This window comes from Caenorhabditis remanei, chromosome III, assembly GCF_010183535.1.
Source record: "Caenorhabditis remanei strain PX506 chromosome III, whole genome shotgun sequence".
NCBI classification, from domain to species: domain Eukaryota; kingdom Metazoa; phylum Nematoda; class Chromadorea; order Rhabditida; family Rhabditidae; genus Caenorhabditis; species Caenorhabditis remanei.
Genome location: NC_071330.1, coordinates 9,194,784 through 9,217,587, shown reverse-complemented (window position 1 = coordinate 9,217,587; position 22,804 = coordinate 9,194,784). Strand labels below are relative to the sequence as shown.

Here is a 22,804-nt window from a genome sequence, read left to right as displayed (position 1 = left end):
TTCTTGAATTTCGGATTCTTCTAAGTTTTCAAAACTCCAGTGCAGGCTGGATCGGGACTATTAAGGTCATGTTATCCTTCCTCGTTATATAGGAAAATGGGCAAATGAGACTTGTCTAAGCGTGTCGTGTTTTTATTAATATAATGAAATAAAAATGTGACTTCTGTTATTTAAACATTTTTCTGTGTGAAGAGGTTGAATGCGTGAGCAACAGCCAAGCTCTCAGCTAAACTCTACCTTGTCGCCAAGATCCATCTGTCTTTAACTTGGTTCTAAGCTGAAATATTACCTATAATGATTCGCAAAATTGAATTTTATTAGTTGAGGATTTCAGTTCTCCGCGTTTATATCGTGCTACAGATATTTTTATTTTCAAAACTGTATCCTAACCATTCGAAACCAATTTCGAAACAGTTGTGTAAATTGAGAACCTTTCTCGTTGTTTCTTGTTAGCTTCATATATCACAACTCTGCATGACTTCTTTCTTTCATTTGCTTTTCTCTAAGTAAGCCTTCGAACACAGCTCGTCACCAATGTCATTCATTTCGAACTTCCGATTTTCCATGCTGTCTTTTGACAGTACTAGTTTTTTTTCATTTACATGTTAAAAATAGAATTTTGCAGTAAAAGAGCAGTCAATCTTTGTTCCCTTATCATCAACACACACATTTTTCTTCCCTCTCCGCATACTCTTAACCGATTCCGCGCGGAACGAAAAAACGAGAGAAAAGAAGAAAAAGAACTGAAGAGGTGCGTGTGGAAAAGGTGCCGAAAATCTCACGTCCTGCGGGCGTAAACAAAGAAACTTTAATTCTTTTCCTCTCGGTTCTCCAACTATTTCTTCATATTTCTTTTTAATGTCTTTTACCGGTGCACCATTAAGAGGATATATTGCGCCAGTGTGCAAACATGCACATTAACGTCTATTATACGGTCTTCTCTCGAAGAGAGAAAGTGAAAAAGGGGAGAATGAGCGGCAAATGATTCCAGTTTTCTTTTTTTGCTCCTTCGTCTTCTTGCAACTTTTTTTTCCATGTGACGGACGAAGCTAAAGTGTTTTCCGTCTAGGGATTGTGCATTTTGATCGCTTAGGACTTTCGTTCAAAATGTATGTATAGAGCAGTTTCAGAAACTCACTTCTATGTTTTTTCCTATCCTGAAAATTAAATAGAGAAATGATCGAACTCATTGAAAACCTTGAGAACTGATTAGACTCCTGCTTCCACTACTGCATATTCGGTAGCTCTGTTAATGATTCATTGCTATTCTTGAATGTATTACAAAGGGCAAATATTTCAAACTTCCGCCCTTATTTGACCTACGTGGAGCTCACAAAACAGGTGTTTGTCTTTGCTTTACCCTCCTTGTCTCTCTTTTTGCTCCTTCCGATTCTCATTCAATTACATAACAATAGAGACATTTTCATAACACAAAAGAAGATCGTAACTAAAGAATCGAAAGAGATGGAACAATTTAAATATTCTGAAGAGAGAAAGGTTATCCCGGAAACAAAAAAAATGAGCAAAGGGGAGAAGAAACAAATGTAGAAGTAGTGTGGAAAGGAATTCGGAAAAAAGAAAACCGTATGAAAAATGACCAGTTTCAGAAGAAGAATGCAATTACTAAATGACATCTTGATCTAACGAATATTGACGAATTATTTTAATCGGACTTTGCCGGTTTGTTGCCGGATTGTGAATGCCTTTCTCGTGTTGAATCACGTAGTCGGAGACCTGAATAATGGAAATGTCAGTCGATTAAAAATCTGAATAACCAGACAAAATACAAACCTTTCCTCGAGAAATTCCAGTCGGCAAAGAAGGATGTCTGGCGAGAATTCCACGTTTGTTACATGGTCGTTTCGGCGAAATTGACCGACTTTTTTCGGAGCTCTGAAATTTCCAGATGAGGTTCATGTTTTTGAGAAGAGATAACGAAACACAAAACTATTAGAATAGTCTATGAAAATGAGTATGAAGAATGAAAAGGGTTTAGAAGGTTACTTGTTGATTGATTATTGATTAAAAAGTTAATCAAAAGTTAATCAATGTGGATATTTCGTTCTACTAACTTACCTTTTGGTGGAGTCTCCTCTTCATTCTAAATGTGATTATTAGATGTGCAAAATAAAATTCAAAAAATGGGAATAAAAATAAGAGATATTAGAGAAAGTACAACTAACCAAAACCTCTTTCAAAAGATCTGCATCCATTGATTGTCCAGTTTGTGACTCTCCGTGTCTCATATCTTGACGAGACTTCTTTCTTCCACGACCCAAACTTGCACGGCGTCCACCCCAATAGTAATGACTTCGCTCTGATGGGCGGTCACTTCTAAAAAAAAAAACTGTTGAGACAACGCTTCTCAGGATAAAAACTCTGACTTGAATGGTTCAACTTCTTTCGACGACAGCGGAGCAGCAGCACAAACTGGCAGGAATTGTGTTTTATTATTTCTGTATTCATCCAATCTTCTTGCAATTTTCAGATATGAATCATCAGTTTGTACAATGACTTCTTGTCTTGTTTCCTCTTCAAATATACTTGTACCCATTCCACTCGTTGATGAACTTCTTGCTCTATTACTGTATGGTTCTGATAATCGATCACATCCCGGAGGGGGTGAATATTGAGTACTCATTGAAACACTTGCTGACATATTCGGAGCAATAAACGTCTTTTTCTTCTTTTTACTCTTTTCAGAATCCTTCAAAGATTCTGAAGTTGATGACGTGTTGGAAGATGTTAAGACTTCTGAGCCAAATGAAGATGCTTGACTGTTCTCTTCTTTCGACGTTTTCTTTTTCTTTTTCTCTTTTTCTTTCGATTTCCCAACGTCTTCACTTATCGATGTCTGTTGTGCCTCGTCTTTTCTTTTCAGAAGTTTTCCAAACCATTCACTTATCGATGTTTGCATACTTCGATCATCCTGAAAGATAAAAGAAAGTTAGACAAAAGGGAGAGAGAGAGTATCAGATTACTAAGTCAGCAGCAGACTGCTCAATCGGCGAAGTGTTTTGATCTCGGTTGGGTGTCGAGACGGGAGAAATCATTCTGTCCATCATTTGGATTTGAACACTTTGTGACGTTTCCTGGAAAAAAATAGTAAAGTGGTACATAACAGTTGTATAGTTGAGAATTCAGATAAAATCATTTGCTTACAGTTTCAGCATCGTATTTTCCAATAGGTGATGTCACTGTGGATCTATGTACTAATTGAGAAGTACACGGATCTGTGGCCATATGAACCAATTCTTGCTTTCTGAAACTAAATAAATCTACTTTTTCTGAAAACATTTTTACTTACAACGATGTCTGCGTCTCTTCTTCATGCATACTATTCGAAGGGAACGGTGAAGTAGACATTGATCTCATTTGTTTCAGTTTTTCATCTTTCTTTAAGTCTTCACAAAGAGAGACAACTGGAGACGTAGATGTTGAGATTAGATATTGAGGAGATGTTGAAGTACTCGCGGAGGTTGTGGATGGTTTCTTGGCAGCTGATGGAAGAGATAAACTCGTAACTTGGGATTTATCCTGTAATTTTTGAAAAATAGAAATAAAATAAAAAAATATATATATATAGATTTACGGAAAATGTAGTTTCGTAATCCCTTCCAACTGCTACATCAGCTATTTGCTTCAAAGTGTCCTGACTATTCTGAAATCAGCTTTCTTGAATTTGTTAGTTTCAAAAAAGAAACATACTATGTACAATGAATTACTCATAGCCTCACAGATAACATTAATTTCTGCTTGTGACAGTCCACGTGGCAAATCGAGAGCTTCCGAATTGACTGGAGATTCTTCCATGAATGCAGAAGTTGCCATTTCTACAATTGGTGGACGGACACGTTGAGTCTGAAACTTTTGAAATAAGAACCGGTGTCTACGGATTGAAAGAGAAACCTGGAGGTTTGCAAGTTTCATCGCAATTTCATCGATTTGGAACTGAGCCAAATCGGTTTGAGCTGTTCCATCAATACGAGTGCCAGGAGCAAGATGAACAGATTGTTGATTTTGAGTTGAAGGAATATCACATTGACAAACGACACATTCCTGGAAAAATGAAACCTCACTGTTGGGTTTTTTTTCAAATTTTACACACCGCCAGTTTCTTATTCCTTTTTTTCGCTTCTGGCGAACTCATTGAATCCATCGGAAGACTTGTTGCATCGGATATAGAATCTCTAAAATCATTTGATCTTCTTGATATAGACGTTGCATCATCTCTTTGTAGTTTAACTTCTTCTATTTTTTCACTGTCCGGATGTCCAGTCTCATCGATAAGTTGTCTGAAATTGAGAGGATCTCAACAGAATGTAACTTGATCTGACTCACCTCGACCATTGAGTCTCTCGATGCTCATCCGGTTTAAGATGATTGCTCATTGGATCACAAGCCATACTCTGAGAAAATCAAACAACATTAGAAGGGGCTAATGAAATGATTAATAACCTGTTCATATTTTTCGACTTGAGTTGACATTCCTCTACTCGGAAGTTCCGTTTGAATCTCTTTACTCTCTTTCAAAAGTCTCTCAAACTTCTCTACAGTATCTTCCAATTTATTATTTTGTTGTCCAGACATGATACTTGGCCCAACAAGTTGCAACCATGGAGACTCTTTCTCCATTATCCTCTTGTAAAGTTCGTTTCTATCTGGAAGTTCTCCATTCTCGATTGCTTGAGTATATTCTCTCTGAAAATACGGAATGAACATTAAGAAATAAAAAGTTGCAATTCAAACCTGGATTTTCTTGATCAAATGGTAAAGCCATTCCTCCATCTTAATTTGAACAACTGATATAAACATGGAAACAATACTCAATCCAACAATAACAAGAACAAACATTACGATGAACATATGCGGCTTATCGGGTACAATGTCTCCTGGAAAATAAAAATAAATTAGTGAAAGCAATAGTAGATTTCTTTTAACTCACCAAGGCCAATGGTAGACAACGATATACAGAAGAAGTAGAGAGATGTGAAGAATGTCCATCTAGTTTCCCAGAGTAAGAATAAAGATGAGCATCCACAAACATAAACAACACAAATGAGTAGTGCCAACCAAATTGGAATAGTTCTTGACTCCAGTTCCAACTCTTCTAACCCTTCTAGTGCCATCGGATTTCCAGTTTCCAGAATTTCAAGTTTTGATCTATAAGAAAATAGATAAAAGGCTGTAATAAGTTAAGGTGTTTACATTTTTCTTCCTCTCAATCGATTCGTTGTTTTCTTAGCTTTTTCTTGAATTCTGAGACGATGTTGTTGCCACGAAACTGATAAAGAAGTTGTCATCCACTTTCCACATTTTGATAGAATTGCGAGAACAAGTGGGATTCCTGAAAACTACTAATTTACTTTGATGTCTAAACTCGACTGAAAACTGACCAACAATCGCATAAATAACTGATGCAGCTCTTCCGATTGCAGTTCTTGGAGCAATATTACCGTATCCGATTGTAGTAAATAACGTTCCAACATAAAACAATGCACCCCAGTAATCCCAATCTAAACATTCCGGAAGTCGAACTTTGTGCAATTTTTTCTCGTAATCAATGAACAATTCTCTGAAATTACCTCCTTTCGTATTATCATGCCTATTTTTCTCTGTAACATACTCAAAATTAGCATTCGCTCCCTGACGGAACACCATCGTTGTCAACCGTTGAAAAGTGTCATTTCGAAGAATTCGAAGATCGATTCTCTCTTTGCTGCAAATCAGAGATTGTTGATCAATTGAGTGAAGAAGAAAGCAATTATTTAAAATGTCAACTGTTAGAAAAACATTACGAAATCATTGTTCAACTTACTGTTTCACTTCTTTTTCGTAATCATGCTCGAAATAATAAAAGAGCCAAGCACCGAGAAATGAATAGAGAATAAGGAGGACACTGGCAGAAACACGATGTAGTTTGTACTTGTCGTAATAGTATTTGCACTGAAAAATGTATTCTTTGAGCAATGAAAACTGTGCAATAGTTGGTGTAAAGACTGCTTCGTTTTTTTGATTGCTTGGATTTTTCAGAAATTTTTATCCGAATTTTTATACAACTAACTTTTTTGTGAAAAATACAAAGCTAGATCCTGAAAAGTTTTACAAGATAACCTCCAAGCTGTCTATTGACTTACTCTTCCTAAAAAAGAAGTTGGTGGAGGTGATAGCTGTACTTCACTTTCTCCGTCAATCTCCAAAGATCCAGTTCTTGAAAATTGGCCGGCGAACATTCTTACAACTTTTGCCTGAAACGGAAATTCGAGATCTCAACATTTACTTTCATTTCACAAACCTGTAATGTATTTTTCTGTTCTCTTCGATATTCTTCGTCGTCGTCTATAGTTGTTCCATCATCTCTTGATTGAAAACTGAATTGAGAGAACCGAACTTTCGATCCAAGAGATGTATTTGACAGTAATGATTCACGTGAATACGGACGAGAAGCTCTGAACGGAACAGATGAAAAAGAAATGACGTTTGAATGAGGTGGGTGTGTGCTTCGCGGGAAGAGATTCTTCGAGTCAGGAGCAACATAGTTTTTGAGTTGGAGCAATAAAAAAACGGAATGTGTTTATCTGATTTCTCTGAGAAAAACGAGAGATTCCTTCAAGTACAAACAAATTGAAGAGAATCATGTGAAAGAGTTTCTGCTGCTGAGATGTCTCAGTGGAGTAGGTCAAAAGATTCTTTCATCTTGAATCAAAAGATTGACACTTGGATATGCTCGAAACGTGTTTGTTGTGGAAATCATGACAAGACGATTGATTTGATGGACATGACTTAATCCAAGAGAAGATAGGAAAACGAGAAAAAAGAAGTGAGAATTTGTGGTTTTTTATCTGAGGACCAGTAACAAATAGATAGAGAATCAGAAATCTTTCAACCAATTGTTCTCAGTTACTACTCAATCACACTATCACTTCTTCTAGATCTTTCGTAATGTGGCTCAATGAGAGAAAAGTAATAAACTATAAAAATAGAAGGATGTTTGACGTAACTAAGCTAAAGATAGATCTCTTTGATGTTCGAAGACCTGAACTTTCTCTCTCTCTCTGTCTATCAATCAAAATCTTCGCTTCCGGTTTCCATTGAACTATTCTGAAACTTCGCGAGTTATTTGGACCAGACTATCTGAATTGAACGGAAGATCTACCTTAAAAAGACATCTACATTTGATTTCGGGGAACTCTTCCTGATCAAAAGCGAAATTAACTAGTTGAGAAATATGTAAACTATCCAAATATTAATTCATAACGACTTTGAAAAAAGTAAAAGTGCAACCCCTTGTGAGAACTACCCGAATAAGAACTGTTACGAATCAGACCTATGAAGGTCTATTGGCTTTAAAATAACTATTCTTAATTTCTTAGTCAGTTCTAATCCTTACCAGTTCTGATCAGAGCGGTTCCTATTCGGGATAATACCGAGATAAATATATTCTCAAAATACGCAAAAAAAACAGGAACCAAAAGTTTGAAACGTTTTGGAAAAGAAGAATTATTTTGAAAATTCGTTCGAAATAAACGGAGCAGATGTCATATTTCATCTTCTTCTTATTCTTCAGACACCCTTTCAAAACGTGTGATTTTCAAAAAAGTGTCATTTCAATGAGATCCGTTCACACACAAAAAGCCAAAGAAACTTGAGCTATCGGAGCTCATCGGCATGTGCTCCGCAGCTCTAACCTTATCATCACCTCGATTGTCCATCAATGAGCAATCGCATAAAAGTGATAAATGTGAGGTAGTGTCGAGTCTTAAACTAGTTTCGTAAAAGAATCAACGAGTCTGTTGGAAGAAGATAAAGACCCACCAGAAGGATAGAAGAAAGGGACCAATACAACTAACGTGTTGTTTTAGTTAAGTGGTGGAAAGGTAGAAGAGAAATGAGAAGAGGAAACTAAAAAAATGAGAGAAAGAAATGAATCAGTATTTCTTCGTATTGTCAGCTGTCTTTTTCAGTATCCAATGCCGCCGCCCTTTTCAAAGTGAGAAAAACACAAAAAACGATGACGATGAGAGGATAAATGAGCACTTGTTTTAGTTTTTGAGACGTTTTTTTTTGGAGAGAGAGCTCGTGTACTTTTAACAATTACCTTATTAGCTTTCACTTGAAAGAGACCTCAGCACTTCGGGTTAGATTATCTCAAAAAACGAGAGATTCGTGGGTTTGGAGCATATCAAAAGTTTTTATTCAAGTATAAATCCTTTTATAAAGCTGCCACAAAAAGACTGAACTATACTTTCTAAAACTACTTTCAATACTTTCATGTGCTGATTGGGTAAAATCTGATTAGAACGTGTTATTTTTCGAATTGTGAGCAAAACGAAATGATATTATCACAATGTATGAGCTCTAGAAGAAGCAGTTATCAAGAATATAAAAAGTCGAAACTATTTCTCTAAACTTTAATTCTCATCAGGCAAAATCTGCGAAGTTTCACTTTTAGAAAAATTGGACGCTTCAAATGTTGCAGCACTACTAGTTCATCGGCAGTAACGGACGGAATTTTAAAGATTATAGGGATGAATCTTCAAAAAAAAAAACTAGCAGAAAAATGGAACTCTTTGAAAATTCTTCGTACATTTCAGGCTACAAAAACTATTAAAATAAACTAAAACTCACCGAAAATTATCATATTTGCTACCCAATGCATCATCCGTATATCCATCAGCCAATACAGTAGTTGTTGGTGATGCATGACGCATTGAAGAAGTAAAGAACATGATTATCAACCGTCTAGTTCAGCATAATAATGCAAATGTTCACTTATTTTCCGTTCTTCTTCAGAATGAAATAAAGTGTAATAGAAGGAAGAGCTCTCCTCAACTTGATATGACACCAATTTGCGCGAACGACAGTTGTCTCTTTTCCTTCCGTTCATCTCATTGATTTCTGAGGATTATGCAGGAATCGATTGCTCTTTCAAAGAGTGTAACTTTAATCGGTTTCGCAGTTTGACAACTTTATTGTTGGATAGAAATTTCAAAGTGAATTAGAATGAAAGTTAGAGTATTCAGGGATCACTTTATTCCGATTTCCATGACAATTTCATTGAGTCGACGTCTCAGCTTGTCCTCGAAACGATCCAAACTTTGATCATCTATAACATCGTATTGTAATTGATGACATTCATTTCGAGATTCCCAAGGACATTCAGATTTATAATGCAGTTTCAGAGCTTCAGAAGAAGAGAAATATTGAGATTTTGCAACTGCTGGAGACAATTTATGAAGTGCGAAATGATTGAAAACAGTGGCGACCGTCGATGTGCTGAAAATAAGTCGTGATTCCCTTTGAATCAAGAGAAAACAATAAACGAACCTACTAAAACTTTTCCCGTATTCTCCTTTTGGACTCGTCTTTTTCGACCGTTTTTTGTTTGAGATCATGTAGTTATAATGTGGGAAAAGTGTAAAATTGGATGGAAACTTGAATACATTCCGGCTGGAAATTGAACTCAATCGAATACCAGATGTTTTGAGTTCAAAGTTTCGAAGCAAGTCCCCTGAAATTTGGAATATTAAAAGCTCAAAAATGTGATTAGACTAACCGTAATTATCGTGTTCAATTGGAACAATAATTTCATCAATATCAAGTATAAGAACATAACGATGAGTATGAATATGACTATAAAAGCAGTCATTGTATGGAAGAAGTTCATGTCGTCTCTTTTGTGGACGATTTGCTTTTAGAAAAGCACTTCGTTCCAGTGGATTATTTGGATTTCCAGATGGTAATGATAGTGGAATCTAAACTCAGTATTTATTGAAACTGCAGCGAAAAGTTAGGATATTCTCGATTTGTTAAAGCGGACTCAAACAAATCAAGGAAGTTTAGGGTTCCCTGAGCTTCTTGAGGTTCCTTGATTTGGAATCAGTTCACACAAAAAATCGCAACCTACTTTAAAACGGCTTTAAAGATGTTTAATGATATGACTTACGACTTGTAATTTTCTTTTTTCTTTGTAATATTCCAACACTTTATGAGTCTTCTCTGATAAATGGAAATGATAAATTGTAACAGTATCTGCTCCGAAAACATATTGCATTTCAATCCATTCTAGTAGTCGATCGGATATATCTTCCTGAAAGAGAATACTTGAAGAAGTCTGAAATATTCTAACAAACTCACTTGATAATCCAGTCCTTTTACACAAACAGCAACATCTTTCCTCGTTTCATTTCCAGAAAACACTGGTTTTTTAATAACTTCTATTGTATTTTCAGTGCTTAAACATGGTCTTCTAGTCAAAGAAACACTCATTTCATCTTTATTTTCAATTCTTCTAGAAATCGGACAAGTTATGAGGCTGGGAACTTGGAACGAATCTCTTGGATCCCATCCAGTTTGCCAGATTTCTCGTATATAACCTTTGACTGTTGAGTAGGAAGTATGAGTGAAAATGTTACAATAAATTGAGATTTTTGATTCGATCGAATGATTTGACATTACCAGTATCTAAAATACATGATTGACTCAATTTTATCAAAGTTCTGTTACCTGAACTGCCGCATTCTCAGGGAAAAGTGAATTGTCTCTATCATCGAAATATGCAGAATATACTTCAATTCCAGCCATTTTTAGCCAATTTCTAGCTTTTTGAATATGCTCTGGTCTTTTCAGAAAACACCAATAATGCTCTTCAACTTTTGATTTTTTCTCAACAACTGAACGTGTTGGAGCTCTGGCCATTTCCATTAATTTCAGATATTTTTGCACGAAAATCGCATCTTTTTCAGAATCAAAATGATCTTCATAGTCTGGAGAGTCCTGAAAACGTGTAGGATTTCAGTGAATCATGTGGCTGTAACTGACCTTATCATCATAGTTCATGTAATTTAGAAAAAGAAAAACTAACAGAATTAGAGAAACAAAAATGACCGAAATTCTGCGAATTGCCCACTTGAATCGCATTTGATTATAATTTAAGAGAAAGAGAAGAAGAAGTGGTTATAACTTCATTTGGAATTAGTAGTTTAGGAAATAGGTTGTTAGGATGAGATGATGACTGGTTTAGTTGGTAAAAAGAAAAAGAAGAGAAAGAACACAATACGGGATGGATAACTGACCTTGGAGACACAAAGAATTAGAATGGAATGAATGAAGGAAAAAGAGAATACGGAAGATTGACACAGAGATCGAATTGGGTAGAACCATGTCTCAAGACTCTGAAAACAGAAAAGGCAAATGGTGTATTGAAACGAAAACTCATGCCAGGTAGTCAAAGTTCTCAAAAAACTGACGTGGCAAAGTGCTGTCTGTACAAGAATTATTGCCCCAAAGTCCTGGTCTCGCTTTCAGATTGCCCTGCTCCAAATTCACATTTACTACTTTTTGAATTCAAAAGTTCATTGTACTTGTCTAGTTGATAACTTTCAGAAAGCGAATAAATTGAATAGTCTTCAAAGTAAACAGTAAGTTTGATTTTGTAAATGAAAAACTCCCGCATTTCGCACTCTCTGATTTGTCAGAGGTGTTCAAACATAACTTTCCCCATCCTTTCCGTCTTCTAAAAACTGAAAATCAAACGTTTTCTTGATTCTTGAATTTTCCACGTATCTTCAAATCTCCGTGCTCTTCCTTATCCTCTCATTGATATCATCTTATCTCTTTATCTTTTATCAATTGAATTGATCACCAGTAGAAATATGAATTTTAAATCATTAACCTTTTCGAGAACACTTTTCATTGGAAAACTGTAAGTTTAGTAGAGAAAGGGCATTCAATTTAAAAAGACAATTGAGCATCAACTAGTCACTTCCAGGTCAAAGTGAGAAGTCGAGAACAGTATGCATTTGGCCAACAACCTGTTTTTCTTAATTTGCCCATTTTTCGTGATTGGATTATCTTTTCAAGCTCAGAATGGTAGATCCTTGTTTGTGAATATTCCTGAACATCAATCTGATTTCAGATTATGATCTATCCAAATTTATCGATCAAATGGAAATATTATCACGTCTAACGAATGGAATTATTCTTGAAGCTGGCCTTATTGATGAATCGATTTCGCCTGATGACGTAATTTCGGAAATTCTTCATTTGGGAGCACAGAAAGTAGACAAACTTTTGGAAATCGACAGAGTCAAGCTGCTTGATGTCATAACAAAGTATCAAAATCTATCACAGAGCTTGAGCATTTCAAGTGAAATCAAAGCAGTTGAAGAAAGATTTCATCTTTTTGAGAACATCACAACTGAAATTAATTTTGAAGATTTGAGCAAACTTGACGGAGAATCAGAATATGAAGATGGAGTGAAACAATTGGAAAAACTGAATACTGATATGGGAGTAGTGGAAAACTTGTTTTCGAATTTGACAGCAATAGAGGAAAGAATAGAAAATGCCAGAAATATCGACATTTCGAACTTAACAAGTTCAGAATTGAATGCTGAATTGGATGCAATCAAATCGATGATTGGAGAAATCGAAGAATTCAGTAAAAATGTGACAGAATTCAACAATTTTGTAACTGAAATCGGAAAGATATCTGATTTCGAAAAGGTGAATATTTCTTTTTTGGATCAGTTGAAATTCGAGAAAGAATTGAGAGATCGATATGATTTAAAAATTAAAAATGGTACAAAGATTCAATTGGATGTGATCAAAGAAAACGTGGAACATTTCCACGAATCTTCACAATTTTTCAATGTTTCTCATAACCTGATTATTCCAATTCTTGAATTTATTTCTTCGAGAATCGATGATCAAAAATGGGCTGAGAAGTTTACATCAAAGTTTTCAAGACATCCTTCCGATATCCAAGATTTACCAGATGATGCGAAAAACGATGAATTGAAACTTTTATTCAATAAAAAGGAGAGTGATTGGGTATCTGAACATTTATCGAAATCTCTTGTTCCATTGGCGGATTTCGGGAAGATTTTGACAGAATTCGATGCTCGCTGGAAGATTCTATCTTTGAAAACATCTCTTGATGACCTCAGTTTTGTCAATGATGTTCAAATTAAACTTGCCAAGAATTTCGAATTAAAAAATATTCAATTGGAAAAACTGAAATCATTTGAGGAATGTGATTTACATCCAAATGCATCAGTTCAAACTCTGGAGAAGATTGAAGAAATTAGAAATGCGAAGAACGAGTTGAAGGAAGCGTATTCGAAACTGAGTTCGATGTTTGATTATTTGAAAAATTTACCCGATTTGAAAACATTGCGAAATTTCAAAAAATTGGGAAAGAAACATGCCGATTCATTGAAACTGAATAAAGAAATCAATGAGACTCTCGGTTTGATTCGGACACTGAAAGAAGATTTGCCCGATTTCAAAGAAAAAATGCAAAATATATCTGAATTGATTAAAAAAGTGAATTCAACGCCAATCAATGAATACTTGAATTCACTAGAAGATTCTGGATATTTGGGATTTTATTCATGTCTGAAAACGGAAATTGGAAATGAAGGAAAAGTTGTCGTTGATCTTTTGAATGAAATCGATGAAATTAGAAAAAGAGGACTTGAAAATACTACGAGAAGCCAAGAAGCCTCGGGAATTGTGAATGCATTTGTAAGTTCGTTGGATGGTTTGAAGAATCTGAGAACGTATGGAGAGGAGATGAAGAATGTGACCGAGATGGAAGTGATTGCCTTAAAAAGTTCAATATTCAACAATAGTCTTATCATAATGAAGAAGATTCAAAAATCAGTCGAAGGATTAACACATATTAGAAAGTTGTCTGAAAAACGAACTGAGCTGGGAGCTATTTTCGGAGATTCGGATTTCATCAAAACGGTTGCTGAAAAGGAAAAAGATAAATTGAAGATAGAGGAATATCATGAACTGTTGAAATTCGAAAATCTTAAAACGTCTTTAGAGACTATTCTCTCAAAGATTGATAAGTTGAACGAGTCGATTGGAAGTCTAGAAGCTGCTAACTTCAGTAGTTTCATTCCAATTTTTCAAGAAGCAAACGAGATTGAAGATTTCAAACAAGATGTGGAGTTGATGATTACTGCATTGAATTCATTGAAAAATGTTGGTTTAACTACTCAACAAAACATCACAGCTCTCGTCGATGCGTTGGATGTTCTGAAGTCTCTCAATTTAAAATTTTCTACCTTTGAAATTCTATCTGGAATAGAGGGATTGAGATCACTAGATGCGTTTTTCTCATCTTTTTCCGGGGCAATTCCACCTCCATCAACAGTACCCCCGCCATCAACAACTGAAGTTATCCTCACTGAAACTACAACAACACAGTCGACGCAAGTGGATATTGCAATGAAACAAACTGGAAATACCACTGCATCAACAATGCCCGAATGGCAGATTGGGTGAGCGAATTCTATATTTCCAGAGTTTATAACTTATTTCAGATTGATAGTTGCGATTTGTCTCATTTTGGCAGCTGCAATCATATTCGGAATTCTTTGCTATTGCCGTCGATGGTTTTGTTTCAAAAACAGAAAAGGGAAATCAGCATCTTCTCCGAATAAAGATAATTTTATCGAGATCTTTCCACCGCCAGTTCCAGCAGTTCCAGCTGAAGAATCTCTATATATCCCACCTACATCAACATATCAACCTCTTTCAACTCTTCCTCCGGCTCCTTCAAAAACTGAACAACCAAAGAAAGAAACGAGTTCTGATGGAACTTCAGCACAAGCAGGAGGACAAGAATTCCCTCCAGCAGAGATTACTGTAGAACCAACACAAGAAACTGAGGTGGGTTATATCTGAAAATAGTCTATAAATTGATTTTAAACTTTCAGGCAAAAACGAAAACAGTGGAAGAAGGACCAGCTGAAACGAAGTCAAAAGAAGGGACAACAGGATCGAAAGAGTCAGTTTCAAAAGGATCGAAATCCAAAGAAGAGAATAAAATGAAACCGAGCCAAGAAGCGATGTGAACTATTTTAATGGTTGATTTTGATATTTAAAATTATAAATCTCTTGTTCTTGATCAAGGTTTAACTAAAAGAATACTAATAACCACACAAGTGTAAAAAACAGTTTCTCTTTAAATTTACATCTCACGTTGATGTTGAACTCGAACGCTATTCTGACCTTAGCAAATCGCTTGAGTCTGCTCTAAATAATGAGAAGGAAATACAGTAGCGAGCATAAGTGAGCACCCCTTCATACTTTTATGTGTAACTCTGCTCAATCGTGTCCGTTTTGCAAAAACTTTTTTTTGAAAGGTAGCCAAAGTATTCATCAATAGGGATATATGTTTTTTGAAAAATTTCCATCACTGATTTTTTCGATAATCGATAATTCCTGATCTTGATTTGAAAATCCGAAAAAAAACTTTTTATTTTTCTCTTGGACTTATTGAGTTTTTTGTTTCAAAATGTTGGAAATAGTCAAAATAAACAAAAAATTATATTGAATCGGCTTCTTAAACTCTGACCATCGTGCCAGAGCTCCAGAAGTCAAAAGTAGTGGTCACGGGAAAATCTTCATAACTCATCAAAAAATGCTCAAAATTAGATGAAATATGCTCTAAAAGACGTGTCTTGAGTTTTTCTACAAACCATCATTAAAAAGTTTTAATTTTGGAAAAAATAATTTTTCTAATTTTTTTCACTCAAAAATGATTTTATTCTTATTTTCTCTCCATTTCCCGATATTTTCTGGCTATAAAACGATCAAATAATACAGATATGTGTTTTATTATGTGTGATAAAGCACTTTGTATCCAGTTTTTGAAAAGTGTGCTCGTTTTATAGTCAGAAAATATCGGGAAATGGAGAGAAAATAAGAATAAAATCATTTTTGAGTGAAAAAAATTAGAAAAATTATTTTTTCCAAAATTAAAACTTTTTAATGATGGTTTGTAGAAAAACTCAAGACACGTCTTTTAGAGCATATTTCATCTAATTTTGAGCATTTTTTGATGAGTTATGAAGATTTTCCCGTGACCACTACTTTTGACTTCTGGAGCTCTGGCACGATGGTCAGAGTTTAAGAAGCCGATTCAACATAATTTTTTGTTTATTTTGACTATTTCCAACATTTTGAAACAAAAAACTCAATAAGTCCAAGAGAAAAATAAAAAGTTTTTTTTCGGATTTTCAAATCAAGATCAGGAATTATCGATTATCGAAAAAATCAGTGATGGAAATTTTTCAAAAAACATATATCCCTATTGATGAATACTTTGGCTACCTTTCAAAAAAAAGTTTTTGCAAAACGGACACGATTGAGCAGAGTTACACATAAAAGTATGAAGGGGTGCTCACTTATGCTCGCTACTGTACTTCCTTTATCAGCTATTGCCCTTGGTTTAAGACTCTCGAGCTGGAAGGAAGATAATAGTTAGTGGGAAGAACAAACAAAAACTACACACTTCATACATTTCCATATTTTCAAAACCAGTTCTCTTCATTTTTCACTTTCCGCCAGTTTTCTTCTTTCTCATAAATCCACTTTTCGATGCCTTCACAACATTGAGTTTCGACTTTTGTGCCTTCGGTTTATCTCCAATCGCTGTATCATGAACAACACCAGTGCTAACCGCAAATCTGAAACAAAAAGTTAAAACTTTCAGAGCGACTCGGGAAAACAAACTTCATAAGCATTTCACGAGCAGTCAAATAGGGTGCTGGAGTATGAAAACATCCGAATCTTTGAGATTTAATAGCAGACATTGTCTCTTTGAATCCAACTGTATGCTCTTCAGTCATTCTGCTCACAATGATATCAATTGTTGCATAAATTGCACATTTAGTAACTCCAGTTGCACAGACAAGCATGATTGGACCTGTGTTTGAACCAGATTTCTTAGAACTTCGAATATATTGAACTTTGATCTGAAAGAAGTATTTTAAAAACAGTTAAAAGTAATGTCAACAAACAGAAGATCTCATATCCATCATATATTCTGGTAATTCATTCGAGTCCGCCCATTCATAAAAATGCATTAAAACCGTCTGACTTTCTTGTTTATTTTGATTAATGGACAGGTTGAATGTCTTCATATGAGTCTCCGAATGTTCATCTTTTGTTTCAATTTTCAATGAATCAAACTCCTTTTTTGCTCCTTTCTCCGGCCAAAAAGTACTATTAATCTTTGCTTTCATCTCTGCTTCATCCAATTTCTTTGCACCAAATTCTTGAAGAAATGCTTTTTCGAATGCTTTTTCCGAGATGTCATACGGCATTTTTTGTTTCTGTTTCTCGTCGATATCTCCGAACACAAGAATCATTGAAGGCTTTGTTTCACCAACCATAACCCAAAAAGTTTGATTTGTGATGTCATCAAACGGGGCTTGAGCAAAGATATAAGCAGCTGAAAGGATGAAAATCAGTTGATTGTATCAATTGAAAACAAACATTTCTTGTTGTATCCATCAACAAAAGAAGCGTGATAATAGTCGCCAGTTGTCTTCGTTGGAGTCAATTCAACACGAGTGTGATCAAAACAATAGAGATGAGGGATTCGATTCATTTCCATATTATTAAGGCACTTGTCGAATGTATTTGGGAATACCATTGCAGCAGAGTGCATATCAGCGAGAAGGCTTTCCTGTAATAGAGAATTCTCTTCGATTCTTTCAAAATCAAACCGTACTCCTTCAACATTAACTGCATTGAACGCTTCTATCGGTGTAATATCTGTCTTGTTATCCTCATCTTCTGCTTGAGTTGCTCCAGATGTTCCAGATGCTCCAGATGCCTGTGACTCCGTGCCAGCTAACTGACGACTTGTTCCTTCCAGCTCATCTTCCAACCAGGAGTTACTGGTAAGATATAGAATTATAATTGGATTGAAAACTATCTAAAAATACCTCACAAAGCTTCTAAGGAATTCAGTTACAGACAACGTATCCATCGCTTTATGAATGGTTTCAATCGTGCAAACGCAGGGAAACTTTGACGGCTTCTTGAAGCAAAAGAGAAGTTTCCCGTTGATTCCATTTCCTTATATGCAGAAAGATGTGGGGCAGATGGTTATCGAAAGGTCAGATCGTCATAGGCCAAGGTCACGTTCATTCGGTAGACTGAGGGTAGTTGGAGTTGACCGGAGGAGACGTTGGAAGGTTACATAGAATTGGTTAATGAATTTTTCGTGTAAAGTTGTAGTCTAGTGGAGACGATTGTTATTTGTAAGAGCCCGTGTGGCTTTGGTGATTTAGCTAGGTCGTGAATTAAGACCTATTAATTCCGCGAATTGAATGTTTTCAACTCAAAAACAATGAGATATGCAAAATGAGGTCAGATATTTCAAAGTTATTGAAAAAGTCGGGTGTTTTCAGTTGATTTTTCAACAAAGGATAACTCAAAAGTTACCCAACAGAAAAACACAAAAAAATTACTGATGGGTTCATAACACAGCTTCGAACAAAACTGAGTGAGCTGATTTTAGAAAAACGTGTTGGTTCTCGAGAAAATGGATGACCACTTCATTCCCCGTTAAAAAAAGCCCTCACGTGTGAATTTTCTATAATTTTTCATTTTTTCGTGACATTCCACGTTTGATGACGTAATCTGCCCCGAAAATCATCCTAGGAGACCGTGTTAAAGAAGAAATTCTGAGTGGTTAACGTTGTTTTTCATATTTTTAGGCACTCACGCAATCACGGCTTTCCAGAGTTTATATCAATTCACGTGAAACAAATGTCTACTTTTAATACTTCATAAAGACTGAACCACAACAAATTTATTAGAGAACAATCAAGCGAGTTTACAAAATCCTTGTTTACAAACAGCCTTCTCCATTCCACAATCAGAATCTTTTTCACATTTATTCTCAACACATTTCGAATCGAGACACCATCCTCCTGCATCACAATCTTTCACTGTTTCACATTTCTTCGATTTATCCCCTGGAATACACTTTCCAGAACGACAAACATCACAAGGAGAGGTACAATGATAGTCACGGGAACAGTTGAGATTGCTTTGATGAGTACATATTCCAGAGAGACATACATCACAACTAGAACAATGATAATCACGACTACATTTAAGAGGAGTAGAAGACGTTGTTTCAAGAATTCTGTGGGTTGAAACAGTTGAATTGTCAGAGTCCGAGGACGAGAGGCTACACAGTATGGTCTGAAATTGTTATTATAAATATAACGATGTTGTTCAAGCTGAAAAATACACATTTTCTATAGGAGAACGGCCAGAAACCATTTATATTGAAAGTTTGAAAATTTCAAATTGTAACGCACTTTTTTTATTTTTTGAATGATTTATCCGCTTCTGATCTTAAAGAAATCGATACCAGTAGTCATATTTACAAGGAATCTGCATATCTCTATGATCCATCCCTATCATTCAATACTTCTTAGTATTTTCAACAAAAACGAAAGTAAAACGTACCACGAGACAAAATACCAATATTTCAGACCTCTTCATCGCTTGAAAAAATAATAAATAAAATGAAAAAGAAGAAACAAAAGTTGATTGAAATGTCAGCTTCTTCTCTCCTTTCTTCCCGTTTTTCGTCACACAGTTCTCTCGTTTTGAATGTAAATTCGCATTCTTTTTCTTTCTTTTTCATTCGTTTTTCTACTATGCACACATATAAGAAACACGCATAAACTATTCAATAAACCGTTTTCCCCCCATAATCATCAAAGTTTTCCCCCGCTTTCTCTTCATGATTCTTCATCGATGTGTTACGTCATTCGAAAGAAAATGGAAAGTTGAACTCTGATTCACTGGAGAAGAAAGAAAAAGAAGAAACGTTCAAATAAATTAAAAAGAGATTTCTTTAAAACTTGTATCTTTCAATCTTTTTCAACAATAAAAAGAGAGTTTTCAATCCCAGGAGTCGCGTTTTTTATTCGTTCAAAAGATGCTTGCCACATAGTTTTCAGGAGAGAAAAAATATTAAAAAGATTTAAAGAAAGATAACGATTTTTCAGAAAACAATAAAATACGAATAAAACTAAAAAGAAGAAGCAGAAGCAATCAAATAAATAGGTTTTCAGCTTGAACTGAGAGACTAAAAATCTGGTTAAAAGTGAGATCTAAATTGAGTTGTTTCAGATTCCAGAATATTATTTTCCAAGTGGTTTACGAGAAGCTGGTAAGAATCTTGTATAACTTCTGGGTTTCTCTTCATTTTTCACAAAATTCACGGCAGAATTGTGGAGCCAGCGGACCTGAAACAGATTTCATAAACTAGTTTTCATCTTGGTTTTAGTTCCAGTTCTCACATTTTTATCCTCTTCGATTAATTTTTGCAGCGGTTCAGGAAAATTTCGATTAATTCCTTTATTTGTGGGATGTTTCACTTCGACATCTTTGCGGACCTGAAGAAGAGAAAACACATTTTTTGTTTTGACGTTTTCCGTGTCATGAGGAGCACTTTAATTGGATTTTTAGGAAGTCGAGATGAAATGAAAAAAAAAGGAAAAGAAGACATAAAAAACAGAAATGAGATGATCAAAAGAACCCGTGTTCTTGCGAAAAACAGAGAAGAAACATGATTAATATAATTAATACCTGTGTATAATATTGAACAATTGCTGGATATTCTTGTCTTTTCGAGCAAACATGTTCAATTAATCCATTGAATGCGTTCTCTCCGACACGAAGTAGTAGATCTGTGTGAGTTTCATTGAAGTAGTAACAACCTGAAAATACTTTATCAGCTGGTTAATTGATTGAATCGTTGGTTCAGACTCAGAGTTCAATCCTTCTCTCCATAAAATATCGGAAGCATTGAACACCGAGTACCGGAAGTGTTTTTCAGTCTTCTCGTACCCTTGTACTTCATTTTTTGAATGTATTCGAATGTTTTTGTTTTTGAAAAATGTTAGGAACAGCGAAAGAGTTTGTCCGCGTTTGGGGAGGAATGAACTAAAATGATTTTCTCGTGTTCCAATAATTTTAAAAGTTGTTATTTCCAGGAATCCTCGTTTCACAATATTTCGCAAATACCTGTAATCCATCTACCAGTGGACAGACATAACCACTGAAAACTTCCATCTCGATACTCTTGTCCAACACGTATTTTAGTTCCATTGAATTCACAGAATGGCTCTGAAATTATATGTTTTCGCATGTCTCTCATATTTTTCTCCCCAGAACCCACCAATTTCAAAGTATAACTTCTGTTCATCCTGTGTGCAAACTTGCCATAAATCATCAATAGTTATGTTTTGTCCAACCGGAACATCTCCTTTTTCTTCATGACAACCAGTGAAAGATGCTTCCGATCTGAAATAGACGGAAGTTATCTCGTGAAATATGAGTCTTCTAACCTCTCTTTTCCATCACAAGAGTATTTCCATAAACTGTCATCAACCCATTTCTCTCCATTTACCCGACATCTACCATACCAATCAAGACAATCGCATTTTTCTGAAAATTGAAATTGCTATTTACTACAGTTGAAATCTGGAGATTTAGATGTGTCTGTCTTTTATTTTTTACACATCATAACTTGCTTCGAACTGAAGGGATTTCCATGAAATCTAAATTGATCGCCTGAGAAGATGTGAGACGTTTTGTTTTTAAAAAATTTCAATTGGGCGTCATTACGCGTCTCTAACCGTCTGGTTTGTTATAGTTCTTATTTATCGAGTTTTTATTCGTAGTACTTATTGTGTCAACTCTCGTTTGTGCCTCCATCCAATTCAAGAATTCCGAGTAATTCGAAACTCGTCGGAACCCCGAATATCTCTATTTTCTCATTATTTTTGAGTTAAAAACATTCATCATCATCATTCTTTTCTCTTTCTTCTTCTCTATCTTTCTAATAATTAAATGCACATAAAAAAATGCGAACATTTTAATATTCTTCTTTTTCTCTTCCAATTCTAGTTTAATTTGCAACAAGAAACTAGATGACATTTTGACTTTTCTCGGAGAAAGAAATGATGAACACTTTCCAGAATCTATGCAAATGGCTGCTAATTTATATGCAATAAATTCACGTTTCCTCTCCAAAACTTTCCATTTCTCACGAATTACTATTTTTGAACTATTCATGATATCAGATTGTCAGCTGAGAAAAAAGAAAGATTATCTATCCAAAAACATCTCTATTTCCTCTTCTTCCCTCAACATTTCAGCTCAAAAGATTCAAATGCAAGATTAAAATGTATATTTCCTGATTCTTCGTTATACTCTCACATCACCACGTGTCTATTTAGGTTTGAGAACGTATGTGCCGGATGAAGTGAACCTTTCGAATTGATCTACTCTAATTCTGAATGAAAACTTACTCAAATCTGGTATCTTTTAAAAAGTGATAACTAACCTGGTAGAATTTCAATATCATAATCCTTGGCATTCGAAAGGAAAAAATATGAGGAAAAGAAGCCAAAAAATATGAAAATCTTCATACTTTTAGTTGTATGTGACAGAAAATGACAGTCTCTTCGATTCTTCAGGGGTGGTCAAAACTAGTCGAAAAGTAGAAGAAAGAGGAGGAGAATAAAAAATGAAAAGAGAGGAGAAAGTGTTGCGTAATGTGATATGCGATTGAATAATAATAATAAAAGAAAGAAATGATTATAATTTAAAAAAAACATGCGCAATGAGGGGACGTTTGACAGAAGTATCTGGAACTGGAACGATTCTGGTTCTTATGTTTTCTTTCATATGTATATCTTTTGGATCGACAATATTCAAAAATGAAAAATTAGAGAGGAACTATTAATATGAGTTTGAATTCTCCGAAGTACTGACCCTTTTTGATTTTGTGCTCAAAAAAAATATCCGTTGAAAAGATTGGAATCGTATATATCATTTCAAGGTACTGTGCTGAAAATCAAGATGTTCATTGTTCTCATGTTTTTCCAAGTTTAAATGGTTCACTATTCAGTTTGAATCAAGATCAACTGCAATCTGATACAGATCAAAAATCCCCAGA

The 22,804-nt window shown here is 35.1% G+C and overlaps 5 protein-coding genes across 5 annotated transcripts; 1 reads left to right on the top strand and 4 right to left on the bottom strand.

The window, feature by feature from the left end:
* Positions 1-1,623: 1,623 nt before the first annotated feature.
* GCK72_010219 (uncharacterized protein) lies at positions 1,624-8,711 on the bottom strand (the record flags this gene model as incomplete). Its single annotated transcript, XM_053727749.1, has 22 exons — positions 1,624-1,734; positions 1,792-1,893; positions 2,184-2,334; positions 2,385-2,929; positions 2,982-3,092; positions 3,163-3,262; positions 3,308-3,537; positions 3,593-3,661; positions 3,709-3,861; positions 3,910-4,059; positions 4,109-4,295; positions 4,342-4,409; positions 4,459-4,701; positions 4,750-4,892; positions 4,946-5,163; positions 5,209-5,347; positions 5,397-5,575; positions 5,627-5,719; positions 5,819-5,946; positions 6,138-6,248; positions 6,296-6,449; positions 8,629-8,711. The coding sequence occupies 22 exons, from the start codon at positions 8,709-8,711 to the stop codon at positions 1,624-1,626; spliced, it is 3,468 nt and encodes a 1,155-aa protein (XP_053587326.1).
* Positions 8,712-9,026: 315 nt separating this feature from the next.
* On the bottom strand, positions 9,027-10,839 carry GCK72_010218 (uncharacterized protein; the record flags this gene model as incomplete). The annotated part of the gene is made up of 7 exons (XM_003104064.2): positions 9,027-9,276; positions 9,328-9,511; positions 9,557-9,755; positions 9,947-10,090; positions 10,138-10,464; positions 10,507-10,776; positions 10,822-10,839. 7 exons carry the CDS (start codon positions 10,837-10,839, stop codon positions 9,027-9,029), a joined length of 1,392 nt encoding a protein of 463 aa, XP_003104112.2.
* Positions 10,840-11,795: 956 nt separating this feature from the next.
* Positions 11,796-14,873, top strand: GCK72_010217 (uncharacterized protein; the record flags this gene model as incomplete). Its single annotated transcript, XM_003104048.2, has 4 exons — positions 11,796-11,871; positions 11,918-14,297; positions 14,340-14,688; positions 14,736-14,873. 4 exons carry the CDS (start codon positions 11,796-11,798, stop codon positions 14,871-14,873), a joined length of 2,943 nt encoding a protein of 980 aa, XP_003104096.2.
* A 1,484-nt stretch (positions 14,874-16,357) lies between these two features.
* On the bottom strand, positions 16,358-17,800 carry GCK72_010216 (uncharacterized protein; the record flags this gene model as incomplete). Its single annotated transcript, XM_053727748.1, has 6 exons — positions 16,358-16,490; positions 16,537-16,778; positions 16,824-17,257; positions 17,302-17,494; positions 17,540-17,708; positions 17,757-17,800. The coding sequence occupies 6 exons, from the start codon at positions 17,798-17,800 to the stop codon at positions 16,358-16,360; spliced, it is 1,215 nt and encodes a 404-aa protein (XP_053587325.1).
* Positions 17,801-18,642: 842 nt separating this feature from the next.
* GCK72_010215 (uncharacterized protein) lies at positions 18,643-22,274 on the bottom strand (the record flags this gene model as incomplete). The annotated part of the gene is made up of 6 exons (XM_053727747.1): positions 18,643-19,026; positions 20,428-20,558; positions 20,866-20,967; positions 21,020-21,144; positions 21,189-21,288; positions 22,190-22,274. 6 exons carry the CDS (start codon positions 22,272-22,274, stop codon positions 18,643-18,645), a joined length of 927 nt encoding a protein of 308 aa, XP_053587324.1.
* Between the last annotated feature and the right edge of the window lie 530 nt (positions 22,275-22,804).